The sequence below is a fragment of the Lipotes vexillifer genome, unplaced genomic scaffold, assembly GCF_000442215.2.
Source record: "Lipotes vexillifer unplaced genomic scaffold, Lipotes_vexillifer_v1.1 scaffold135, whole genome shotgun sequence".
NCBI classification, from domain to species: domain Eukaryota; kingdom Metazoa; phylum Chordata; class Mammalia; order Artiodactyla; family Lipotidae; genus Lipotes; species Lipotes vexillifer.
Window position 1 is genome coordinate 122,039 of NW_006774574.1, and position 25,118 is coordinate 147,156.

Here is a 25,118-nt window from a genome sequence, read left to right on the forward strand (position 1 = left end):
CTGGAAGTCCGAGGGCATGGAGGCGGCGTGCTCGCCCCCGACGGCGGGGAAGTTCGTGGTGGTCGGGGGTGGCATCGCGGGTGTCACCTGTGCGGAGCAGGTAAGGGGGGCGCGCAGGCGGCTCCGCATCTTCTCCATCCCGGAGGCGGTGGCGCTTGAGGCACCTTCCCCGCCCGCCTTTCCTAGTTATTTTCCAGGTCGCTCTTTAGCCGCTTCCTTTTTCCCCTCTCCTTCTTGCTCCCAGATATTAGAGACTGTGTCGTGGCCCCAGATGATGTCCTTAGTACCTCGCAGGTTTCGCTTCCGCCGCAGGGAGGAGCGATGGCGAGCAAGTTGTTAGGGGAAACGCAAAGCGGACTGAACCCGGCTCTGGTCCTAGTAATGTCAAAGCCGATGGGGAGGAGAGGTGGGGTTACGACTAGTAAGTTCTTGGTCAGAAAATTCAGCCCCCTTTCTTAATTAGCTGATTGAATCCCGCTTCCGCGCGGCTGCCCAAGTCCTTAGTGCATCATAACTGAATGGTAAAGAAACCCTTACGTAAGTTTCCTATACTTTGGACTCCCAAGATAGAAGAGATATCATCTCTAGTAATGTTTTTTAAAACAACCGGCAAGGGCAGTGAGGGTATGCTTTTCTGATTTATAGTGAATAATCAGACCACGTATATACATGTACATGTATTCCAAAAGGGACTGGATTATTCTGTTGGTAAACAGTAAACAGATGTCATATTCTTATGACATCACTGATGTCATAAGAAATTGAAGAGGTTTCTTCCCTTAACTTTTAATCTTTGGATGTGTAGTTTTCGTTTATTCTCTGAGTAAACATCTATAATCCAGGCACTGTACTAAGGGCTGATCAGACTAATACAAACAGAGTATGGTACCTCCTTTTTAGGGACTCACAGCCTAATGAGTCATGTAAATAAATAAATAAGTAAAAGTAAGTAAAAAAATCATTTCATCGATGTGTTCACTGCCTTCGGTGTACCTGTGGAGTTGGTAAGGAGTGGATTAGGGAAAAAGTATCCTTTCTTAAGGGAGTTGTCCTTTTGTCTTAGTACAGGCATACCTCATTTTATTGCCCTTCGATTTATTGTACTTTGAATATATTGCATTGTTTACAAATTGAAGGTTTGCGGCAACCCTCTCTAGCAAGCCTTATTGGCACCATTTTAACAACAGCATTTGTTCACTTCGTGTCTCTGTGTCCTATTTTGATAATTCTCGCAGTATTTCAAACTTTTAAATTATTATTCTATTTGTTAATGGTGATCTGTGCTCAGTGATCTTTGATGTTACTATTGCAAAAAGATTACCGCTCGCTGAAGGTTCAGAGGATGGTTAGCATTTTTTAGCAGTCAAGTATTTTTTAATTAAGGCATTACGTTTTTTAAGAACACATTTTTTTGCACACTTAATATTGGCAACTATAGTGTAAACAACTTTTATTTATTTATTTTTGGCTGCGTTGGGTCTTCGTTGCTGCATGCGGGCTTTCTCTAGTTGCGGTGAGCAGGGGGCTACTCTTTGTTGCAGTGCGTGGTCTTCTCATTGCAGTGGCTTGTCTTTGCTGCGGAGCATGGGCTCTAGGCGCGCGGGCTCAGTAGTTGTGGCTCAGAGGCTCTAGAGCGCAGACTCAGTAGTTCTGTTGCATGCGCTTAGTTGCTCCGTGGCATGTGGGATCTTCCCGGACCAGGCCAACCTGTGTACACTGCATTGGCAGGCGGATTCTTAACCACTGCACCACCAGGGAAGTCCCTAAACATAACTTTTATATGCACTTGGAAACCAGAAGTTTCATGCAACTCGCTTTATCGAGATATTCATTTTATTGCAGTGGTCTGGAACCGAACCCACAATATCTCTGAGTTATGCCTATATAGAGGAATGAGTAAAAAGTTTACCAAGTAGACAAGAAAAGACAGACTTTCCAAAGGGAGGCAACAGTGTAATCTCAGGTGGAAAAGCGAGGCACCATCTGGAAGCAGCAAAGCTTAAAACGTATGGTTTAAGCTTTGCTGCTTGGGGAGGATGACCAGAGATGAAGCCAGAAAACTGGTAGAGACCTGATCATAAAGGGTCTTATAAATCGTGCTAAGAATTTAACAAAGACTTACATAAGTAATCAAATGATTTTGAGCAGTGTAGTAATATGATCAAATGAAAAATTTTGAAAGATGATTAGTTACAATGTGTTTGGAGCAGGGGAAGCTGGTTAATATGATACTGGAAGGCTAACTTCAAGGTGATTTTAGTAGCATAATAGTGGAAACAGAAAGTGGGGAAATAAATTACAGAATATACAGAGGAAAGCAAGATGGAGAGAGTGATAATATTGTCAAAATTTTAGAAGTACTTGGGGAAGGCGCTAAGCTTTTAAATGTTTTATTGAAGCTTTGCTTAATTTCATTCTACTAAAGGCAATTGAAATTATTATTTTATAATAAATAGTAGTTGGTTTAACTGTTAATTAAGAAGATAGTTTCTTCTCATCCTCTGCATGATAATTGTTGAGTTTAGCGTAAATGTATTTTTCATTTTAACAATATGAGAGGGGGACATTACTCACCACTACCCCATAAATATGACCAAGACCTTTAGAGGAAGAACAGTGAGTTTTTAGTTTCCTAAGTTAATAACATTATTAAAATTGCATTATCCCTGCCTCACCCCACCATGCCATATGTACTAACGCTTAGTTATTTATCATATTTTTCCTACTTGTTTTTTTTAATAAGTTGGCAATTCACTTTCCATCAGAAGATATTCTCCTGATCACAGCTTCTCCTGTTATTAAAGCAGTTACAAATTTCAAGCAGGTAAGAACCTTTATATAACTTTCTTAGTATTACTCTTTAAAAACTACAGTCACTCAAATAGCAGTTAGTGTAATTGTAGTATTTTAATTGTTTAAAATGACAAATGTTCTTTTGATACTCATTTTAAAATCATAGCTCAAAGTTTAAAATTGTTCAGATTGAATACCAAAAGCACCTGGAATGGTACTGAATTTCTAGTTTTCTCTTCTTCTCTCCCATCTTTTCTGTCCCACTCAGAATTACTTTTCAAAAAATTTATCTTTTGAGGAAAGATGTTACACACATATACATGTGTATCTTTATGCAAATATACTTGTGTATCTTTATTATAAATGTGTGTGTGTATATATGTTTGTGTGTTTACGAGTCAGAAGAAAAGTGCTTTTGAGCCAGGTTTACACTTGCAGATAATTAATGTTTCAGATGTGTCATAAGCATCTCAGAACAGTTTGTAGTTCGTGAGTTTATTTTACACACTTTATAACATTATAATAGGAGTCTGAGAACATTTGGGTCATAGTATCAAAGAAAAATGGTCTCCAAACATTTCTGATCTTGTACCTCACCTGTTAAAAACTTTTGAGCTCATATTTTAATATTATATTTATAAATTATATACATGTACTATAGTGCTACAATTGTGAATATTATAATGCCTATGTAAAAAATAAATGAATAAAAAGATGAAAAACATAAATTTTTTCTTCCCACGCTGCAATGAAGACTATTAACGTAGTCTTTGATTCATTAGAAGTTTTCCCTTATAATACTCTGATAATAGATTGTATCTTTTTTTCTTTCAGCCTTTTGTCTAAGATTTATTATTTATTCATATAAAGGTTAGAGACTTGATGTTAAAGAAGAAAAGCAACCTTCTCCCTACCCATCTCCCACAAACACACCTTTCCAATCTTGAAGTATGTGTTTTATAAAAGTTCTTTATATATTGTCTCCCAGGGAAGAGATCAATATACAGTTAACCTACCCCATTCTCATATATAAACCCCTAAGATTTACATAAGCCCCTAAGACCAAGGGTAATTTAGTGCCATATGTTGCTCTTTATAACCTGCCTAGAAATATGTAAGATATCTTAGAACCTTTGGTACAGCCAAAAGAACTATGGGATTGGGAGAACCAGAGAACAAATTATGGCTCTTAATTTCTAAAAGAAAAAAGTATATATTCAATTATGGCTAAGAGTACATACATGATAGAGAGATGTATAGCTGAGTCTTCTAATGTCTTTACAGAAGACCTAATTTGGTGTAATGATCCCAGAGTTGTAAGACCTGAGTTTAGTTTTTGCCAATCTTTTTTTTTTTTTTAAGTGTTGTACAATAGAAGGAAAAGAACTTGGGTTCTAGGCCTAACTATTATTTTTATTTTTTTTTTTTCCTTGCGTTATGCGGGCCTCTCACTGTTGTGGCCTCTCCCATTTGCGGAGCACAGGCTCCGGACGCGCAGGCTCAGCGGCCATGGCTCACGGGCCCAGCCGCTCCGCGGCATGTGGGATCCTCCCGAAACGGGGCACGAACCCGCGTCTCCTGCATCGGCAGGCGGACTCTCAAGCACTGCGCCACCAGGGAAGCCCCTAACTATTATTTATTGGCTGTGTAACCTTGGCAAATCTCTGTACCTGAGTTGCATCATTAGGAAAATATCTTCCTTGCTTAACAAGATTGTGAGCTTAAGATGTACTAATCTATGTGAAAGTGAATTAAAATAAATATTGCAAATGTCAGTTATTCTTAGTGTTTCGAAGTCAGAAATTGCATTCTTGTTATCATTTATTGAGTGTCTAGATTATTTACCAACCAGTGTGCTAGGCACCCAGGCTATAGAGATTAAAAGTATAGAACATACGTCAAAAAGTCATTAGTGGTTATCCCTGGGGTAAGGGGAAAGCGAGATTTAAAGAGCGGTAAAGGAGGATTTTAATATTTAATCTTTATTATGTATTGTTTATTTGCTTAGTGTTAAAAAGAGCACATATTCATGACTTGTGAATTTTTAAAGGAGAAAAAGGATTAATAATAATAATAATTCACATTTATGGAGTACTTATTATGCTATGCTTCTGAATGTTTTAAATATATTAATGTATTTAATTCTTAACCCTGTGAAGTAGGTCGTTATATTATCCCCGTGTTACAGGTGAGGTAAATGGGTCACAGTGAGGTTAGGTAAATTTCTGAGGTGCATAAAGTCAGGTTTTGAAACTAGGCACTTTGGCTGTAGGGCCCTCATGGTCAATTTCTCAGAATGATTACTTTCTACTGGGACAACAGATATGCAAGAAATAGTTGTCATACAATATGATCATTATCCTGATAGAGGCAAAAAAACTGAGGTCATATTCCAATACATGCATATTTATTTTTATACATAGAAAACATTGTGAAGGAGTGCCAAAGCCTGCCCTTGCGAATCAAGGAAGGCTTTACATTGGAAGTTGCATTGAAACTGAGACTTGAAGAAGGTTTTACAGTGTTTGTAAGAGAGCGAGTGGAGGTACGCATGTGCCAAGGTCATGAAAACGTGTAGCTGTTAAACATGCCCCAGCAGGGACCAGTTCACTGCTGGCGTGTGGAGTGCGAGTCTGAACCAGTAGGCAGGGGCCAGATGGTGACGGGCTTGTGTGCCATGATGCGAAATTGCACTTTATCTAAATTTAGATATGCCAAACTGCTGGAGCGTTTAGAGCAAGTGAAAAGACTGAGCTGGAGACGGTAATTTAGTCTTCACCATTGTCTCAGTGTCAGCTGAAGCTACAGGCCTGGCTTGCACTTTCCCAGGAAGGACACATGCCGGGAGAAGAAGATGGGCCCAGTGGTGGTGTCCTTGGAACACTAAGCGGAGGTCAGAGAGAAAGGAGAACTGAAAAATGGCCACCCTTCTTCCTAGTCTTAGATCTAAGAGGAAAACTGTGCAAGGGCAGTAACCCTAAAGCCAAGGAAGGCAAAAGTTTCAACTAAGAGGAGTGGTCAGTTGTGTCAGATCCTGTGGAATGGTCAGGAAAGATGGTGGCTCTAAAGTCGCTATTTCTAGTGTAAATCATTGGTGACTTTGAGACAGTTTATACTGGTTGAGAAATTAATGGGAGGAAATTCTAAAGTGACGGTTAGCATACACTTTTCTCTCTTGAAAAATGTGGCTGCAAAGGTAGAAAAGATAGAGTGGCAGCAAAAAGAGGACATAAGGTCTAGCGTTAAGTTGAGTTTTATTCTTTTATGGTGGGAAACACTTGAGCCTGTTCACCTGTTGAGATTAAGAAACCAGTGGGGAAGCCTGAAGATGAAGGAGAGCAAGGAATATATAACAAGGAAGGAGTCCTGAGGAGGTGAGAGGCGACGGGATATGGAGCACAGAGCAATGGATTGACTCTGAAATAGTGGGAATGGGTCAGGGAAGGTGGACACTAGCAAAGAAATGTCTAGATAGTGGGAAAGAAGTAGTTAGAGTTCTTAGTGGTCTCTTCATGCCTAGAAGTAAGGTGATTTACTGAGGATAAAGAGGATAGAGTAAGTTCAGGGAATATTAGAATGGTGAAAGTTTGAAAAAGTCACTCACTGATGGAATGGAATATGTTACTAAGATGTTATTGCTCTTCTCACTATATTGACATTTGCACTGATGGTATAAAAGCAGTGGTGGCTACTTACATTGGTAGCCATTTTGTTCTTCACTGCCACACAGTTAGTGAAAAAATAAAAGCCAGTAAAAGAAAATGTTAGTTTTATTAAATCTTGACTCCTGAGTACACATCTTTTTAATATTCTGTACGATGCAACGCGATGTATGCATAAAGCTCTTCTGCATACAATGAGTACAACGTTGTCTCAAGGAAAAGCAGTTGTGCGATTGCTGAGTTGAAGAACTAGCTACTGTTTTCATGGAACATCAATTTTACCTGAAAGAACAGCTGACAAACTGGCTATTCATGTTTGGAAAATGAATGAAGTGAGCCTGTCACTTTAAGAAAACAACTGATGGTACTTGTTGCCATTATGAACTTAATGAACCAGTATTGTCCAAACGACTGATGTGTTATGTTCCAAGATCCACTCAAAGTGCAGGATATGGTTTCAAATTCTACATTTCATCTATCTTTAAGAAACCATCACTTGTTGAGCTTTAGTGTGGCATCAAGAAGAATGTACAGTTGTCTGAAAGGGCTGCATATCTGTGTGAGACTGAACTCTCTTCATGTATTGACACTTCAACCAAAACAACGTTGCAGTGGTTTAAAGGCAGAAGCAGTTTGAATGCAGCAGCAGATATGCAGCCATCTTCTCTTAAGCCAGATACTAAAGAAATTTGCAAAAATGTCAAACAGGGCTATTCTTCTCACTTAATTTGTTTTGTTTTAGAAAAAAATATTTTTCATTAAAGGTATGTTATATCAGTGTAACATGTTTTTATTGTTGTTACTTTTAAGTGAATTAAGAAATACTTAAAATTTTTTCTCAGTTTTAATTCCTAATGCAGCAAATATTGCTAGGTGTAACTCAAAAAAACAAAAGCTCATCGGGGTCCTCAATCGTTGGTAAGGGTGTGAAGGGGTCTTGAGACTAAAAGGTTTGAGAACTGCTATAGCCGTGCAGTAGCATTTCCATGCAGTGTTTAAGGCCAAATACCAGTCTGAAAGGTGTGTGGTACTTCTGTAGCAGACTGGGTGTAGCCCTAGAGAAAGCAAGTAATTTGGTCTGTGCTTGGGTGTTTTCAGGGTAATTAATGGTTAAGGATAAGAGGGCAAGGAAGGATTTGGGGAAAATCCTTCCCCAAATCCATGGCACATCATTTGAAGTAAATGATCCACAATGGAGTCTTAGTGGGATAGGATGGAAAGTGAGTCCAAGAGGATGCTGATGATTTTGGAGAAGAGGAAAGAAGAGTCCAAAGACTAGATCACAATAAGGTTAGCTAGTAAATGGAAAGAGAGAGCTACAAGGATAAAGAAATAGATAAGCTGTTTGATTACACTATACAGAAGTAAGTAGTGTTAGCCCTAATTTTCCAGGCCAGGAAGCTGAGGCTCAGTGACTTTCTGAGTTGCCCAGGAGTGGTAGGACTAGTATTTGAATTTAGGTCTTAAAATGCAGAGTCTGACCCTCTTTTCACTGTATATAGTGCAGTTGGCAGACTTTCTTGTTTTATGAATATGAAATAAATAGTGTATAAAAAGAAAAAGGTTTTTTTTTTAATTCTTGAAGGGAAAAAAGTTTTTAAGTATACATTTTTATTTCTTTTATCTAATACAGGTTTCTAAAGTGTTGGAAGAATTTGATGTTGAAGAACAGCCAAGTACCATGTTAGAAAATCGCTTTCCCAACATTAAGGTTATAGAATCTGGAGTAAAGCAACTGAACAGCAAAGAACATGTAAGAGGGTTTTTTTCTTAAAGACATTTGCCATTGTTAAATCTTGGTGAGGTTTTGCCTGCCTTCCTTTGACCCCCACCTGTTCCACCACTGCCCAAGTCTCTAGCATATAAATTTCAGTGACATTGATTTCCATTAGTATTAGAAAAACTTACACTTTTTGTGAGGTTATTGGGGTCATATAATTAGCTTAGCCTGGCTATTTTAGGTTTTACCTTTTTAATTAGCATTAACATTTATATAGTCTTCACTGTGTTTTGGGCACTGCATTAAGTATTGGGATACAGTAGCAGTGATAGCAGGAACCTACTCCCGGTAGCTCTCAGTGTCATAGGGAGTACAGCCATGCGTACGTTTAATGTATGTCCATAGAAGAAAACAGCTGTTGAAATATTATCAAAGCTCTGATGGTAGGTATTCAGGAAGACCTCCCAGATTGAGTAATATTTGAGCTATGTTTTAAAGATGGGTGAATTGAGTTCTCCAGGTGGAAAAGGACATTCCAGGAAGAATAGATTACGTTACGGGTTCAGAGACCCAGAGAAAGGAAAGGGGCATGTGGAAGGGTGAGACTGTCAAAGGGGTTAGGGTGTGGATAAGTAAAGGAGATTGGCCGACTAGCCCAGAGAAATAAGTAAGTAAGGTTGTGAAGAGCTTTTTATGTCATCCTAATAAATTGAGTGTATTTTATAATCAGTGGAAAAAAATAGTAAAGAGATTCTAAGTGGAGCCAGGGATGCTAAAATACTCTTTTAGGAAGATGGATCTGACAGCAATGTCAAGGATGAACTGGGATAGAGCAAGTGGCCAGTAGCCAACAACCAAATTAGAAGGTGGTTGTAATAGTCCAAAATGATATAAGGCCCAAACTAAGACAGTCTCAGGAAAGGCAGTACCTCAGTCTCAGATGTCAGGAATTCTCAGTGTCACATGATTAACAGTATCTTCAGATGAGCTTTAGGCAAGATAGGAAGTAGGGTTTGTAGTTGTTTCTCTAAAGCAGCTCACATTTGAGTTTTCCCTTAGGGAAAAAGCATACATGTCACATTTGAAACAAATAACTTGACAGGGAAAAAAAAAGTAAGAAAAAGTACTGAGTTTTTTGAGAAAAATATTACAAATCTGAATCCAAATACCGCCTTTAGTTCCTAATACTTGTGATGGTAGTACTTGTTCCATAAAACACCCACGTCAGTGAATCTGCTCATTGAGGTAGGCTCAAAAGTATACTAATGAGTTGTGAGGGAACTTATATATTAGGGCATTTGAATGAATCAGAGTGCCACACGTTTCATTTGAAAAGTGTCCTGCATAACATACATGTCTGCATTCTGTCATCCATCCTTCGTATTCTTGAGTGAATTAGCAACGATGTGTTGTACCTTTGTCTCTACTTCCAAAAATTTAACAGTAGCCAATGAAAAGTTTTTGTGTTTCTTTTATAGTAGCTAAATGCAAATAATTTTTAAAATTTGGTCAGTGCCTATAACTAACTTCTGTTAGTTAAAATTCTAACCAGATTGTCTAAAGGAAGACTTGTGTAACATTTCTGTGTGATTATACTGTGTTGGTTTATTGGTTTTATGTATTTATTATGTAGCTGAAGAGTTAAAATGGGAAACAAATATTTCAGTGGGTATGTAAATGCTAACTGGCAAGTTTTATAAATCAGATACATGGGACAAAGGTTAACCTCTGAAACCATTCCAGCAAAGTCTGACATCTCTCATAGTAGCACATGCTTATGTGTACCTGCTTTCTAAATGCTTCTACTTTTGTGTATTCATTCAATATTAAGGAACAAAAACAGTGGATCTCTGATATATATTTTTAGATTCATCTAAATTCATTAATTCAAAATTAATATAAATTAACTTTAAAGCCAGTACATGCTAGGATTTAAGGTTAACATGCTTTTCACTTATATGAAAATATAATCCCCAAACAGCATGAAGTTTGCTGGTAAAGTGATTGTTATTTGTACTTAAGAATATAAATAATGGTTTTTAGCACTTCTGATTTTTCGGATTAAGAAGATGTATTGTGACCTATTCTACCATTCACTACTCCCCTGTACCCATAACAGACATTAAGGTCTGATATGATTAGAATCACTAGATCTTCTTACAGTATCTTCTCATTGAGAGCGGAATGTTCATCAAGGAAATGTTCATCAGAATGCTCAATTTGAAATTTTCTAAATGTTTCCTTTCTAATCTAAGGTCAACATACCTTTCCAAACATGAGATTCCCTTGGTTTTATCCAAAATTTTGTGGGAATGTACCTTTTTTTTTCCACGGGAGGACTAATTTTCATCATATTTTTTAAATGGTTCATGGTTCTAAAGTGATTAGGAATCACTGGATTAGAGAATGCATTCTCATGCTTAGTTAGCTTTGTCATTGCTGTAACAAAGTATTGAGTGCCACCAAGAGGCAACCTTAATATATTTTTTGCATTTGTCTTACTGAATGTTTAAAGTGCAGTTGTACCTATGTATAAATGTTCCCCCTCTCCTCTTCGTTGCTCTATGGTTTTACAGTGCATTTTAACTGAAGATGGCAATCAGCATATTTATAAGAAGCTCTGTTTGTGTGCTGGAGCTAAACCAAAGTTGATATGTGAAGGAAATCCTTATGTGTTAGGAATCCGTGATACAGACAGTGCTCAGGTAACATTTTGACATCGGGTCATGGGGAAGAAACATGAAGGTTTCTTAGACTTTTTCTACATTTGAATCAAAGTGTTCCACTTATAATGTCAATTCCTAAACTGTAGCAGCAGAAGAAAGGTTTCATGACTCATAAACCAGAAAGTAGTTATAATGTTTTATTACTGCCAATTTGAGTTTAGTTTTAGTGGATAATTTATCTTGTTTTTTAATTCATGTTCTTTCCATTATGTGATATCCCAGAAATAATGTCTCTGCTGAAGGTTACAACTTACATTGCATACACATTCATTATTTTACTCTGATCAGGAGTATGTGATTTGCATCCTAAATGACGTAATGATCTTTTTCTCAAAAGATAAAGCATGTCCAAAATTTACTTCTTAGCAAAGAAATTAGTATTCAGAAGATCTTTGTCATACAGAATCATGACAGAATCCTAGAACTGAAAAAGACACTTTGTTTGTTGTTCTGCTCAAGAACAGTGATAAACTATCCCAGTAAGGTGAAATTCTATCTTCAGAACCTTGTACAACTTCTTTTGGTAATTTATTTCAGAGTTCATTGACCCTTATTGCCAAAAACCTTCTTGTTTTCTAGTCCCAATACTATTGTCTTACCTCAGGCTCATTGTTGTTGTTCTGTCCCATGAAGTGGTAATTGTACATTTACATGATAAGATTTTATAGTCGGGCTTCCCTGGTGGCGCAGTGGCTGAGAGTCCGCCTGCCGATGCAGGGTACGCGGGTTCGTGCCCCGGTCTGGGAAGATCCCACATGCCGCAGAGCGGCTGGGCCTGTGAGCCATGGCCGCTGAGCCTGCGCGTCCGGAGCCTGTGCTCCGCGAGGCCACGGCAGTGAGAGGCCCGCGTACTGCAAAAAAACAAAAAACAAAAAACCCCACACACAACTAATTTGAATAAGGCACATTCTTCAACATCTATAAGAAACAAATGCAAACACAATCATGGTTACATAAGGAAGAAGGGGGATGCCAAGAATTTTGACATTAATACTGGTAAAGCCCGTTTCTTTTTGTTAGGTAAAAAAAAAAAAAAGCAAATTGCAGTTGTTTGAAAGTTTATGTGCTGTTTCTTTTATGACAGGGATGGCAAACAGATTTAGATCTCCTGTAATCCGCTCAACCAGAAGCAGCTGCCTGGAGCTTTGGGCTGAGAAGGCTGAGCGCAAAAAAAAAAAAAAAAAAGATTTTATAGTCTTGAAAATTGATAGTATTTTCTTCTTAAATAATTAGAAATTTAGACAATACTAGAAGAACTGGATTATGTTCTTGTAAACATTTTAGGTTCATATTATCAAAGATTGAGTTCATGACTGTGTTACAGCGAGGCCCTCTACACATATGAACTCACTGAATTCTCATGATAATCCTGTGTGACAGTCATTACTCCCACTCTACAAAGAGGCAGCTGAGATGGAGAGACTAAGAAATTTAGCTATACTAAAGTAGTTATCATCAGAAGTATAACCTAAACTCATGACATTCATCTCCCTGTCCACTGCTCTTTACAGGTCTTTACCTACTGTGTTCAGTGAAGGACAAAGTAGAATTAACTTCAGGTTTTTTCTTGTAGAATTTAAAGAAGTCAATTCAGTGGTTATGTACTGTACATTTTACAATAAGTTTTGGAGCCCATGAGTAGAAATGGTGACCTGACATAGTAGGAGGTGGAATTTAGCTATTCAAATGTCATCTTGAAGCAATGGGACTATTCTCTACTTTAGAAAGTACCATAAGAATGACTCCTGGTATTTTTTTTTTCTCTCCAAGTTCATTGTGATCTTTTGGGGGGGGGGGGAGGGAGGGATGGGAGGTGGAGGCATCAATTCACTGTCTTATAACGTAATAACATTTTTAAATAAATATTAGACATTATGTGCTTCCTACTCCCAACAGCTTTATCTCTATCATCTTAATACTTATAGAGACCTTGAGATATACTCACCTCTTATTTCCATTTATAGTTGGGGAACCTGCGGTGCAGAGAGGTTAAGCAGTTTGCCCAAGGTCACCTGGTTAGTAACTGCTAGAGCCAGGGACTCTAGATCTGTGCTCTTAACCACTGTGCTGCTGTGCTTCTCGTTCCTGCAAGTTCCAAGTGCTGAGTAACTGCAAGGAAAGTGTCAATTGAGGGACTAGAAGGAAAGGAAGAATCCTGTTTCCAGGGTCTAGATCAATGTCATGTTGGTAATTGATTTGGTCAAATAGTTGGGAAGGTGGTAAACTAAAGACAGAGGCTCTTGCTGCAATTCTGAATGTAGTGACATAAAAGGCAAGGAAAGTCAGGAAGAGGCCTTGCCATAAAGGCAGTTTGGGGTGAAACATGGAGGGATCATTTATTATATTAATTGGGATGGTGTGTCCTGGCAGAGTGGGAAAGTGAGGTTTATTATCAGTGAAGCCTGTTGCTTCAGGCATTACCCACTATTACAAAACACTCTTTTCATTTTCTTTTTGATACAGGAATTTCAGAAACAGCTTACAAAAGCTAAGAGAATAATGATCATAGGAAATGGCGGTATTGCACTTGAATTAGTGTAAGTACCTATATTTGAATATTATGTAAGAATTGCTCTGTGATTCATGTGATTATTAACAGACTAGAAGACATCTTGTTACCCTAAAATCAGATAAATATAATTGTTTTTCATTCATTTTCAAGGGGAAAAATCCACTTTATTTTTTTAGCTTTCATGGAATTCATAGTTGCAAAATTGACCTTATAAAACATAGGAATTTCAGGAATGCTTTAGGTCTCAAAGGGTCTGACACTGATGACTGTCTAGATTTGACCCATACATGTGTTCTTATAAGCACGCACTATACTGAAAAACAATTGAAAACGTGTACACCCTTAGAGGTTTCTGGTGATAGTCCCTGCGACTTTTTATTGCTTATACCCATCCTGCTTCACTCATGTATGGTACCCGTCTGGCCGATGAAACACAAGTGTTTGTGAGTTCTATTTCAGGGTATGTGGTACTCCTAGCTCTTGGTTTTTGGAAGTTGGGGATTGTGAACACCTTAATGTGAAATACTGTCATCTTAAGATGATACTTCAAGTTTGGAAAACATTGAGGACCTGCTGTGGTCTACAGAGCATTGATGCACTTTCTTTGTGATTTTATCTTTCAGCAGATGGCTGACATGGAATAGTCTAGATATTTTTCAGGCTAGAAAGTTGGGTCTGACTACAGAGAGGACAAATTTATATCAGAATAAGCAATCTGCCAAAGCCCTGTCTTTTCTCACTTTCATTCATTCCAACTCTGAGACTAGGTTTTTGCCCCTCCTTTTTAGAGGATGGTGAATCCGAGTGGAAACCTGTAAGAGTTGTTGGATTGCCTGAGTACTAGGTGTGGCAGCAGTCATTATTTTAATTATGAAGTTTGCGGCATTGTATGGGAAAATGCAGAGAAAAAACTAGGGAGTCAAGACCAAACTGGGCCAAGAGGAGGCAGGCATAGATTTATTGTAAGAGGGGCTTCAAATCCTTATGTACACATGACAGATTTTCTCCATCAGTTATCACCAAAAGTATAACTTAATACTATTATTATTATTATTATTATTACTATTATTCACATTGAAAAGCTTTCTTATTCAAAAATGTTCAGAGTCTCACAACATTTAATCCTATTCCTCACTTTCTTTAGGTCGGAGATTAAAGACCACATATTTGGATATAAAACACATAATTTTATATTCAGTAAACTCTGGTAGTTTAAGAAAGCTCCCATATAGTGCTATTCTCTCGGTTTAGGTTTACTGAATGATTAGGCCTTTGTCTTCTCTTGATGAAAAATGACGTATCCAGACTCTTTCTGCTTTTTAATAGCCCCCGTGTCCCACTGTGGCTAATGTTGATTTTCTTCAGTATACTTTTATTTCAGTTATTATCTCTTTTCTTCTTTCCAAATGTAGGTTAATCCTTTCTTTTTCAAACAGACATAGTTTTTCGTAATTTCACAAAATTTAATACTTCTGTTTTTTAAGAGTGGTTTTAAAAATGAAAGCAGTATTTCCCCTATGGGTGATGATACCTTCATGCTTACACATCTTTCTAAGGACCAGTTCATAGGGTAAGAGGATTAGAGGGTGTCTCGTGAGGTATGGCACACCCAGGAGTCACTTGTGGTGACTACTTACAGTAAATATGGCTCGCTGGTCTAGTATCAGTATTTTAAGCTATTCTGATATGTGTTATGTTGCTGTACTACTTTAAAATACAAAAAAAAAAAAGTATTTTAAGCTATTCTGATATGTGTTATGTTGCTGTACTACTTTAAAATACAAAAAAAAAAAGGTAATTACAGAAATTCCTAGTTTATAAAAATTAAAGAAATCATTTCATGGTAAATGTGTGCCTATATGTAAATTAACATATAAAATTTATCACCAAATGTGTGTGTATTCTGCTTTCTGCTCATCAGCAATGCTGTATGACCTGAGCAGTGTTAAGATAAAATGTTCTCCAGATAATATGACATTTAGTAACTATAAATACTCTTTGCTGGCATAGGAGAGGAGGAAAAATAAAGGCCCATTGGAGAAAGCAAGGGACTTCTTTACCATATGCCAGAAAGCATGAACATCAGGTGATCTGAAGTCAGATGTACTAAACCTTCTTTCTTTTATCACCTGCTTATTGATCAGCCTCGAAAAGTCATATAACCTAACTTATATCAGTCTGAGATATAAAGATGGCAGTACTTTTTACCATAAATCAGTGTTAAAAATTAATAATGTTAATACACTCTTATTACCATTGTAATTTCAAATAAAATCCTAGTGTAGTTAGGATGACCATAGATACTGTGTGTCCAGGATTGTCCCAATTCATTTGTACCAAAACAAGTAGTGATTGCAGATAAATTATAATGAACTTCAGGGACCTTGTGGAATGAATATTAAGAAAATTACATTCTCCGTGTCCAAACCTAGAGATAAAACTGCAGGTGCTCAGGAGCTCTGGCTACCTCCTGAACGGTAATGGAAGGTGGCTTCCTTGGCCATTCCTTTCTTCCTCTAGGATCCTTCATTTTTCTGTGAACTGGATCTTTCTTTGGCTAGATGGCTTGGAAATTTCTGAGGTGAAGGGAATTCACTGCAGGGTAATTATTCTGTTATAACAAAGTTAAGATTTTAGCTTCTATCATTTGCTTTTTCTGTGTCCTTCCATAATGTGCTTTGAATACATAAAATATTTGTTAGCAAAGAAGTCAACTGCTCTCAATATTGTAGCTATATAACATCTATAACATCTATCCATTCATTACTGATTACTCTATAACTAGGTAATAAGCAAGACACTTCTCACTCCTGGGAACCCTGGCGGACATTCATATAACTATCCTGTAGAAACTGAACACTTTGAAGTGATATTCATTGTAATGAAATTTTACCTGATATTCAGTACATATATTTGTCACATGTTTTTTCAGTAAACTGGTTAAATTTCTTGTATTATTTATTCTACTTAGCACGTATTATCCTGAAAAAGTGTTACATTCCTCTTTATAATCATTCTTTCTCAGTTTGCCTTAAAATAGTTTATTTACATTTGCCTTAAGAGATAACAGTTATTTGTAGACACAAAGAGTTTTTCTTCCAACTAACTTTCATATTCCTTTAGGTATGAAATTGAAGGCTGTGAAGTAATTTGGGCCATTAAAGATAAAGCTATTGGGAATACTTTCTTCGATGCAGGAGCGGCTGAATTCTTGACTTCAAAGCTCATTGCTGAAAAACCAGAGGCTAAAATTGCACAAAAAAGAACCAGATATACAACTGAAGGTAAATATAGCATCTAGCTCATTCATTCACGGATGAAACTTTATTTTTTTAACCATATAGAAAAAGGCTATAAGAAAATTTAGCAAAAATATTTTATATGAGGATAGGAATATAGATATTTATTTCTCTTTCCTTATGTGATAAGATAAATATATTTATATATGTGTATGATGTATTTTATATGAAAAATATGCATAACTAAAACTGGTAATTTAAAGTAAATTAAGTAAACCAGCCCATCTGCATCTTTGCGGACAGATGCTCCAGTTGGACAATACCTAAGGTAATTTTATTAAAAATGCAGTGAGTTTAAAAACAAATGCAGTTTTTTTGGTTTAAAAGAGCTTTTTTATTTTTTTAAACTTCTGGCTTATAAAATTGAGCAAGAATTTTGTAAGTTTTGGGGTTACTAAAAATTCACAAAATTTTCAAAATTTGATGTCTAATTTTCTTACCTTTCATATTAACCAGTGTATATAACATCCATAAAACACTTTTGAGTGTTTATACACAACACTCGATTGAAAGATTACCCATTTTATAGCTCTACATCACAAAATATTAAAATTATGATTAAAATGATTAATATAGATAAGTTTAGTCCTGCTGTATGAATGTATGTGTGAAAATTATTACATTGCCTAAAAATTCTGAACAAAAACGTAATTCTCTGCCTGGCAGTTTTTATATCATTTGGATTTTGAATTGAGTTTATCCCTGCAGGAAGGAAAAAGGAAGCACAAACCAAAGCTAATGCTGGTAATACAGGCAGTGCCTTGGGACCTGATTGGCATGAAGGGTTGGATCTTAAAGGAACAAAAGAGGTATGTTTTCATATACTGTTTAAACGTATCTAAATGCAATTTTAAATTCTTGAACTGTTTGTTAAAGACTGGTTATAAGCATATAGTCAAAGAATTGCTAGGTCACTTTCCTTAAAATCCACGGTTCTAGGAAAGGGCTTCAGTGCCACTTGGCCCCACTGAACTCTCCAGAGACAGAGATCTCCATACAGAGACGTTAGTGAATACACCTGTCCTATTTTAAATTAATCTTTTCTCAAAGGTCACTTTAGATGTAGTATAATATTTTAAAGATTATTAGATAGATTCTAAATAAAATACACATTTAATATCCTAATTGCATAAGCAGATGACTTGCTTTTACTCATTTTATTTACTAGATATTTTAGTTTTTTAATAGTTGTTAAAAGGCTATAGTATTTAAATATTGCAAGAAACATGCAGTCCTTATTACTGTGTATGATACCTTTTCAGCCTTCAGTAGGCTGGAAGGGCACTGGCTTCACAGTGTATCTAATTTTTGTGATGGAAATTACACAAAGTAATTTATTCCTGCACCTTCAGGTCCTAAGATTAATGGTATTCTTAACCTGGGAACTTCAGTTTAGTTCAGTGAACATTTATTGAGTATCTCCTACCTAACTGACGTTTTACTGAGATTCTGGAATATAACAGTCTGGGATATATCAACTTTTTTTTTTAGTCTGTAACAGTTGTAATTTAAAAGAAATATACGTGTAATTATCAGGGAAGCTCATAGTAAAAAGTATGCCCTTGGTGCTACCTGCCAATTCAACTACTAGATCTCTTTAAGTACTGACTGAGTTTCTGCTTCTTTCTTTCCAACAGAAATTGAGAGGCATGCTTGTGGGCATTCAGTGTGTTTTCTTTTATACTATAAGAATTATTGTTTCTATATGTTTTTATAAGTGTATTATAAATTTTTTCTTCATCGTCAGTAACCCAGATCATTCTTTCTAGAAGTATTATAGTGACCAGTACTTCTTTTATTTTAGTTTTCTCATAAAATTCACATTGAAACTATGTGTGAAGTAAAGAAAATCTATCTTCAGGAAGAATTTAGAATTTCTGAGAAAAAGTCCTTGACTTTTCCAAGAGACCATCATAATCAGTTAGTTATAGCTGACAAAGGTAAGTGATGAAATAAGAAAAAAATAAACACTTATTTTAAAAGAAGACAACTTAATCTTGCTTTATTATTATATTTAGAAAACAGCTTCATATTTCCATATAAAACTTAAATGTGAAAAGTAAAAATAAAACTAAAATTGAATAACATAAATCATTTTGTTTTCACTACCTACTGTTTACATTTTCTAATAAATTGTAGAAAGCATAACATCTTACGTAGGGCTCATTATGTTTTGACCATCATAACGTGGTGAGTTAATCAGAATATCTTGTGAATCAAGACAAAACATAAAAACTAAAAAAAATCTGATACTCGCAAAGGTGAAGTGACATCCTCAAAATCAAACAGAATGAAATAAATTTGAAACTAAGGCACAGATCTCTTAAAATTCCTATTCTACACTCCTGTGAGAATTACTCAGAAATACACTCACCCAAACCTACTGTATGGGATATCCCACTGCTCTAAGTTCTTTGAATTTTTTCATAGGAAAAGACAGTGTTAGAGTTTGAATGTGAATAATAAGGGAAAACATTGAAAAGTGAGTAACCTAGTTGGACTAAACTCTCAATGGAGTATAATCTATTAATAAAGATGAAATAATTTATAAAGTTTTATCAATTTAAATTTACTTTGTTAGAATTTCTGTGTCTAAATTTGAAGGAAAAATGTTTAGAATGCCTGCCATGGTTTTGCGATTATACCCAAAATAAGAAGATGGCACTGATGACATTAAAAATTGTTTTAGCAGATGTACCTATAAATATTAAGAGGTGTTGTTTTAAAGTCATCTCCTGCCTTTTTCTTTCTTTCTTTCTTCTAGTCATTGTATTCACATAATGTTACAGACGGTGGTGATTACACTTGAGAATAATTTTTTTTTTTTTTTATTTTAAGAGATATGGCCTGTATATGTGGAATTGACCAATGAAAAGATATATGGCTGCGATTTCATTGTCAGTGCTACAGGAGTTACACCAAATACAGAACCTTTTCTCTGTGGCAACAAGGTAAGGTGAAAATTTTTGTCCCACTGTGAACACTTTTAAAGTATTATTTATGAAGACCTCTAATCCTCAAGCATGCATAATTATAATTGTTCATTGTTTTGGCACAGAACTGTAATTTTAAGATGACTGAAAACAGTTTAGTTTATATTCATGTCTTGATTTGCAATTTTTTTTTTTTACTGCTTCAAGTCCTTAAGCAGTTAACATCCCAGCCTAAGTGTCATTATTAAGGGGACATAATGCACAATTTATCTAAATGTTGGTAAGAAACTGATACCTCCTATCAATTCTTAAAAGTGATTCTTTTAGAGAAGCCAGCTTGTATTTTTTGCTTTTTAGCATCTGAAGTTTACAAAAACTAAGGAATATTTTTGTAACTATGGGTGGGGTCATCATATGGTTATTGGCAATTTTTGATGTTCTAAGAATTTTAAGAATTTGAAGTTCTAAGAATTTCATGGGTTCGTCTTAGTAGGAATTTGAGTGCCTGGAAATTCGGCTTAATTGTCTAAACTCTGTGGTTTAGCCAACTTTTCTCATTAAAGATCAGCAGCATATCAACGTGTAGAATTTGACTTGTTCTTTTACTTTAGGATGAAAAAGTCACGTTTCCTTTTTCTTACCCCATATTCTTATGAGGAACATTGTTTAGTTTGATGTAGGAAAAGACGGTGGCCTGAAGGTGGATGATCACATGCACACGTCCCTTCCTGACATCTATGCTGCAGGTGACATCTGCACAGCCTCCTGGCAGCCCAGCCCAGTCTGGCAGCAGGTAAGCTGGCATAGGTGGTCACAGGTTTTTATCAGAGATTCCATCTGAAAATAAAGGAACTGCTACCAGCATATCCAGCCTTCTGGTTTTCCAACTTTTCTACTTTAAGTGGGAAGCTATCATAGAGTTTTTTTGTCACAAAAACACCAACCAAAGGAACACTAGAATTTTTCCCTTTTGGTAAGTGATTATATAATGATGGAATAGACTGGGATGTCTTTTAATTTAAAAAGAATTATGATGGTTACTTTGTTTTTCATGCTCAGATGCTTATCAGCGGTGTCAAGTGGAACTTTCTGTGATGACAGAAATGCTCTATATTTCGGCAGTGTCCAGTCAGGTAGCCACTAGCGATGTGTGTACTAAGCATTTGAAATGTGGCTAATGTGACTGAGGAACTGAATTTTAATTTTACTTTTAATTAAATAGTCATGTGGCTAGTGACTATGATTTGGGACAGCACAGCTTTGGACGAAAAAGTAGCAAACTGAGATTATAAACCATACATTCTGTTTCTGATGATATTATTCCCATGGGAATTATTACTGAAAGAATGTTCCCATAGTAAGCAGAATTCCTCAGCCTAACAACCCCTTCTAACTGGATCTAGACTTCCTCCTGCCCCGACAGTGTTGCCTGCCTTGTAATGGTGGAGCAGAAGTACTGGAGGAAGATACTCAGCGGCCAGAGGTGGGGTTGTTTTAGCAGGAGTAGAGACAGAGGTAGATGTTAACAGATGAAAGAATCAGTCAACACTTATCTTGGTGAAAGACCAGCTCCATAGGTAGGGATATTTATTCAGATTAACTGTGGAGTGTGAAGTAGTGGAAGAACCAGATGTATCCTAAGAAGCAGCTTTATTATTTAGTTTTTTTTGTTTGTTTGGTTTTTTTTGCGGTACGCGGGCCTCTCACTGTTGTGGCCTCTCCCGCTGCGGAGCACAGGCTCCGGACGTGCAGGCTCAGTGGCCATGGCTCACGGGCCCAGCCGCTCCGCGGCATGTGGGATCTTCCCGGACCGGGGCATGAACCCGTGTCCCTTGCATCGGCAGGCGGACTCTCAACCACTGCGCCACCAGGGAAGCCCTTAGTATGTTTTAACATACATCAGAGATAGCATCAACAAGAGAGTGATTTCAGCCATAATTCTAAAATGCTTCAAACTAGCTTGTTTTTTAGTTTTCTCTACAATGACATCCAATGTTGTTTTTATGGCATATCTGTCCCAAACTCAATTCGGAATTGGAGTTCATGGGATTTTTTTTTTTAACATCTCAGCCCTCTAAGGGTTGAATCTAGGGAATATGTATATTATTATATGCTTCACGTGCCTCATACTCTGATACAAGAAAGTCCAAAAATAAACAGGAGTTTCTTACTTTGAGTGAATCTAATAAAACTTCATCTCTTAATTTGCAGAAGCAGTAAGTACACTAATTCATTTGTTTTATATAGTCCGAGACACAAACTAAAGGGACTCGGAGGCTAGAATACATTAGGTAATAGTGCAGCAGGGTAATATTGCAGGCCACTTCTGTTGGCCGTTCTCTAGTTGTTACTGTGCTCAGTTTACTCTGCTCCCTTACCGTAAGCTGCCTCTTACTTCATCAGACCCAACCTTGTTTAGAGAGGAGACTGAATTTTTTTTAAAAAAATCTATCACTTCTACCAGAAATGCTTAAAGCTCATATCCATGAGTATGGTTATTATTTTTTGCACACAAAAAGACATTAGTTACCACACATGAGGTATAAGAATGATCAAACACCAGAATCAGTTGGTTAGTGTGGATTGCTGATTGCTTCTGTGGCAAAGATGATTCAATCAATTACCTAACTAGCTAGATCTAACTGTTCTCAAGGACTGTCAAGCACTGAACCCCTTTAAAGAATTTTACTAGGTTAAGGTGATAACATTTTTCAAATAATGATAATAAAAAGTTAAATTGCATAACCTTTTTTTAAATTTCAGATGAGGCTGTGGACCCAGGCTAGACAGATGGGATGGTATGCAGCAAAGTGCATGGCCGCAGCTAGTGTAGGCGAGTCTACTGACATGGATTTCAGCTTTGAACTTTTCGCTCATGTAACAAAATTTTTTAACTACAAGGTAAGATAGATAAGCAGATTAGTGCCTTTTCTGCTTGTTAGGTTTTTTGTTTTTTTTTTTTTTTTTTTTGCGGTACGTGGGTCTCTCACTGTTGCGGCCTCTCCCGTTGCGGAGCACAGGCTCCGGACGCGCAGGCTCAGCAGCCATGGCTCACGAGCCCAGCCGCTCCGTGGCATGTGGGATCCTCCCGGACCAGGGCACGATCCCGTGTCCCCTGCATTGGCAGGCAGACTCTCAACCACTGCGCCACCAGGGAAGCCCCTGATTGTTAGTTTTATAACTAATTATGGACATCTGATTTTCGCACATGAATAAACTTAGATGACTTTAATCACTTTACAAAAAATGACAGATTTCCTCATTTCTTGCCAATCTATACCTAGTTATTATTGCTGGGCTTAATCACTGATCATCTGATAATCATTACCTACCTTCTCACTATATTATTTTATAGTTCAGGGGGTTGGGGGGGCAATCTCATCCAGATTTGCTCCCTGTTGGTGCATTTCTGAGTTTTAGTTGCAATTCACTCCTCCTCTGTGAAGAGAACTAACAGCTGTTCATACTCAAGAATGAGCAGGTACTTCCCCCTACATATTATCTTATTGAATCCTCTTTACATCACTCTGAGGCAGGATTTTTCCTCCTAATTTTCCGATAAGGAGAAACACATACAAATATATACATACGGTTCAGGGAGACTAAACAATTTGCCTGTGAAAGATCGAATTCAGCTTCTTACTAAATCTTTAAATTGTGACTCAAGGCTAATGTAGTCTACATCCTACATATTTGTATATTCGGTAGGTATTTTTAATGTTCACACAGGTTGTATGGTAGTGTCATCTGTAGAGTAAATGCATGCCATGCAAGTGTTTTCTTTGGGCTCCTCCGAATGGCACTTCTAGCTGTAAATTTTCGTGACTAGATTTGCCATTCTAGGAAAACACAAAATAACTGCATATTATGTTTCTTTTTCATAGTCACTAAAATAACTGTTTTGTCTTTCTCTATATAGGTTGTATTGCTGGGAAAATACAATGCACAGGGCTTAGGTTTAGATCATGAATTAATACTGAGGTGTACCAAAGGACAAGAGTACATCAAAGCCATCCTGCAGAATGGGCGAATGATGGGAGCGGTCTTAATTGGTGAAACTGATTTAGAAGAAACATTTGAAAACTTAATTTTAAACCAGATGAATCTTTCAGCATATGGAGAAGATCTACTAGATCCAAATATTGATATAGAAGATTATTTTGACTAAAAAGGGCATTTCAAGGGCTACATCGAGTTCCAAGTAAGACAAAAACGTCACATGCCAATAAAGTAAATTGACTGACTGCACTCATTTAAAGATGACCATCTGAAGTTAAAAATACAGAAATACGAAGATTTTAAAAATAAATAAAATTCTAAAGATGAAATCAGTTCAAATCATTTATTTACAGATATATTTTTTTCCTAACACAGAACTGACCACTTAAGTATTCATTTCTGTGTTTTTAAACTTAGACACATTCATTTGTGATTTAGATTTGGAGCAAATTTAACTATGTTGTTATCTACTTAGTCAACAGTGTGGTCTGGTTAATATACCAGAGCCATTCTCTGTGAAATGTCAAAGTAGGGCTGTGGTTTCAAGCAGCTTACAGTTTTATTTTACTTGAATAGAGGTACAGCATACTTGCTAATATTATTTGTATGGATACCTTATTCCTTTTTTATTTAGTAAAATATTCAGTATAATTGTTATCAAAAGACAGTTGTGTCAAAAGAAAAAAATACAACTAGTTATGGCAAGGCATAAAGAGCTTAAGATAGTTATATGAACTTATTCTCTTAAGTATTTTACATTTAAAGGGTTTTACATTAAAATGATTTATTTTTCCCTTGTTTCATACTGTAAATTTATACAGTTCATGATCTCAAAATTTCAAAAGGTCTCAAATTCTCAAGTCTTCAATACTTAAATAAATTCTGAAAATATAGCTCCATATGAATAAAGTATTAATGAAATTGTCTTAAAATTAAACTTTTGATTAACTACAAAACTAATGGTGTATATACATGCATAAACTTTTTCTTAGAAGATTTAGAAGCACTCAACTCATGCATTATCAATTTTTCTTTTCTTAGCCCCTGTAATCTTACAATCAGGTTGCTGAAGCATGTTCACCGACTTCTTCTGGAAGTTACTTGTTTTTGCTTCCCTCTTTTTATCAGCTCCTTCAGAATGACAACTTTGAGGTGATTCAGCCTACAAAACAACAGCAAGACAAACGCTGGTAAAAATTCAGCTATTCCATTTTCTCAGGAGATTAATAATCTCAATAGTCCTTCTATATCACCTCTTTAATTAAGTGTCCAGTGGTCTTGTTTTTTATCTTCAAATTTCTTCCAGTATGCGCCCCATCTTAAATAGAAGGGGCTGTGCTGTCAAGACCGTAAAGAACACCTGACATGTCCTTAGACACGCTGGTGCCTGGTGTGCTTTTGCAGGCTTGAGAGCAGTTAGTTTGTGACAGTGCTTTCCAACCTCTGCTGTGCAGGCAGACTTCTCAGCCAGTAG

At 36.6% G+C, this 25,118-nt stretch overlaps 2 protein-coding genes across 2 annotated transcripts in view; one reads left to right on the plus strand and one right to left on the minus strand.

The window, feature by feature from the left end:
- Positions 1-24,277, plus strand: PYROXD1 (pyridine nucleotide-disulphide oxidoreductase domain 1). Its single transcript, XM_007449364.1, has 12 exons — positions 1-100; positions 2,744-2,824; positions 8,089-8,208; positions 10,752-10,880; positions 13,365-13,438; positions 16,537-16,697; positions 17,421-17,521; positions 18,517-18,652; positions 19,551-19,663; positions 20,316-20,438; positions 22,409-22,546; positions 23,565-24,277. The coding sequence occupies exons 1-12, from the start codon at positions 17-19 to the stop codon at positions 23,811-23,813; spliced, it is 1,509 nt and encodes a 502-aa protein (XP_007449426.1). The 5' UTR covers positions 1-16; the 3' UTR covers positions 23,814-24,277.
- Positions 24,278-24,286: 9 nt separating this feature from the next.
- The window catches only part of RECQL (RecQ like helicase), a 35,117-nt gene continuing 34,285 nt past the window's right edge, over positions 24,287-25,118 (minus strand). Inside the window, exon 15 of the mRNA XM_007449365.1 lies at positions 24,287-24,806. Coding sequence (XP_007449427.1) covers positions 24,657-24,806 — 150 coding nt within the window. The 3' untranslated portion in view covers positions 24,287-24,656. The remainder of the gene's footprint in view (positions 24,807-25,118) is intronic.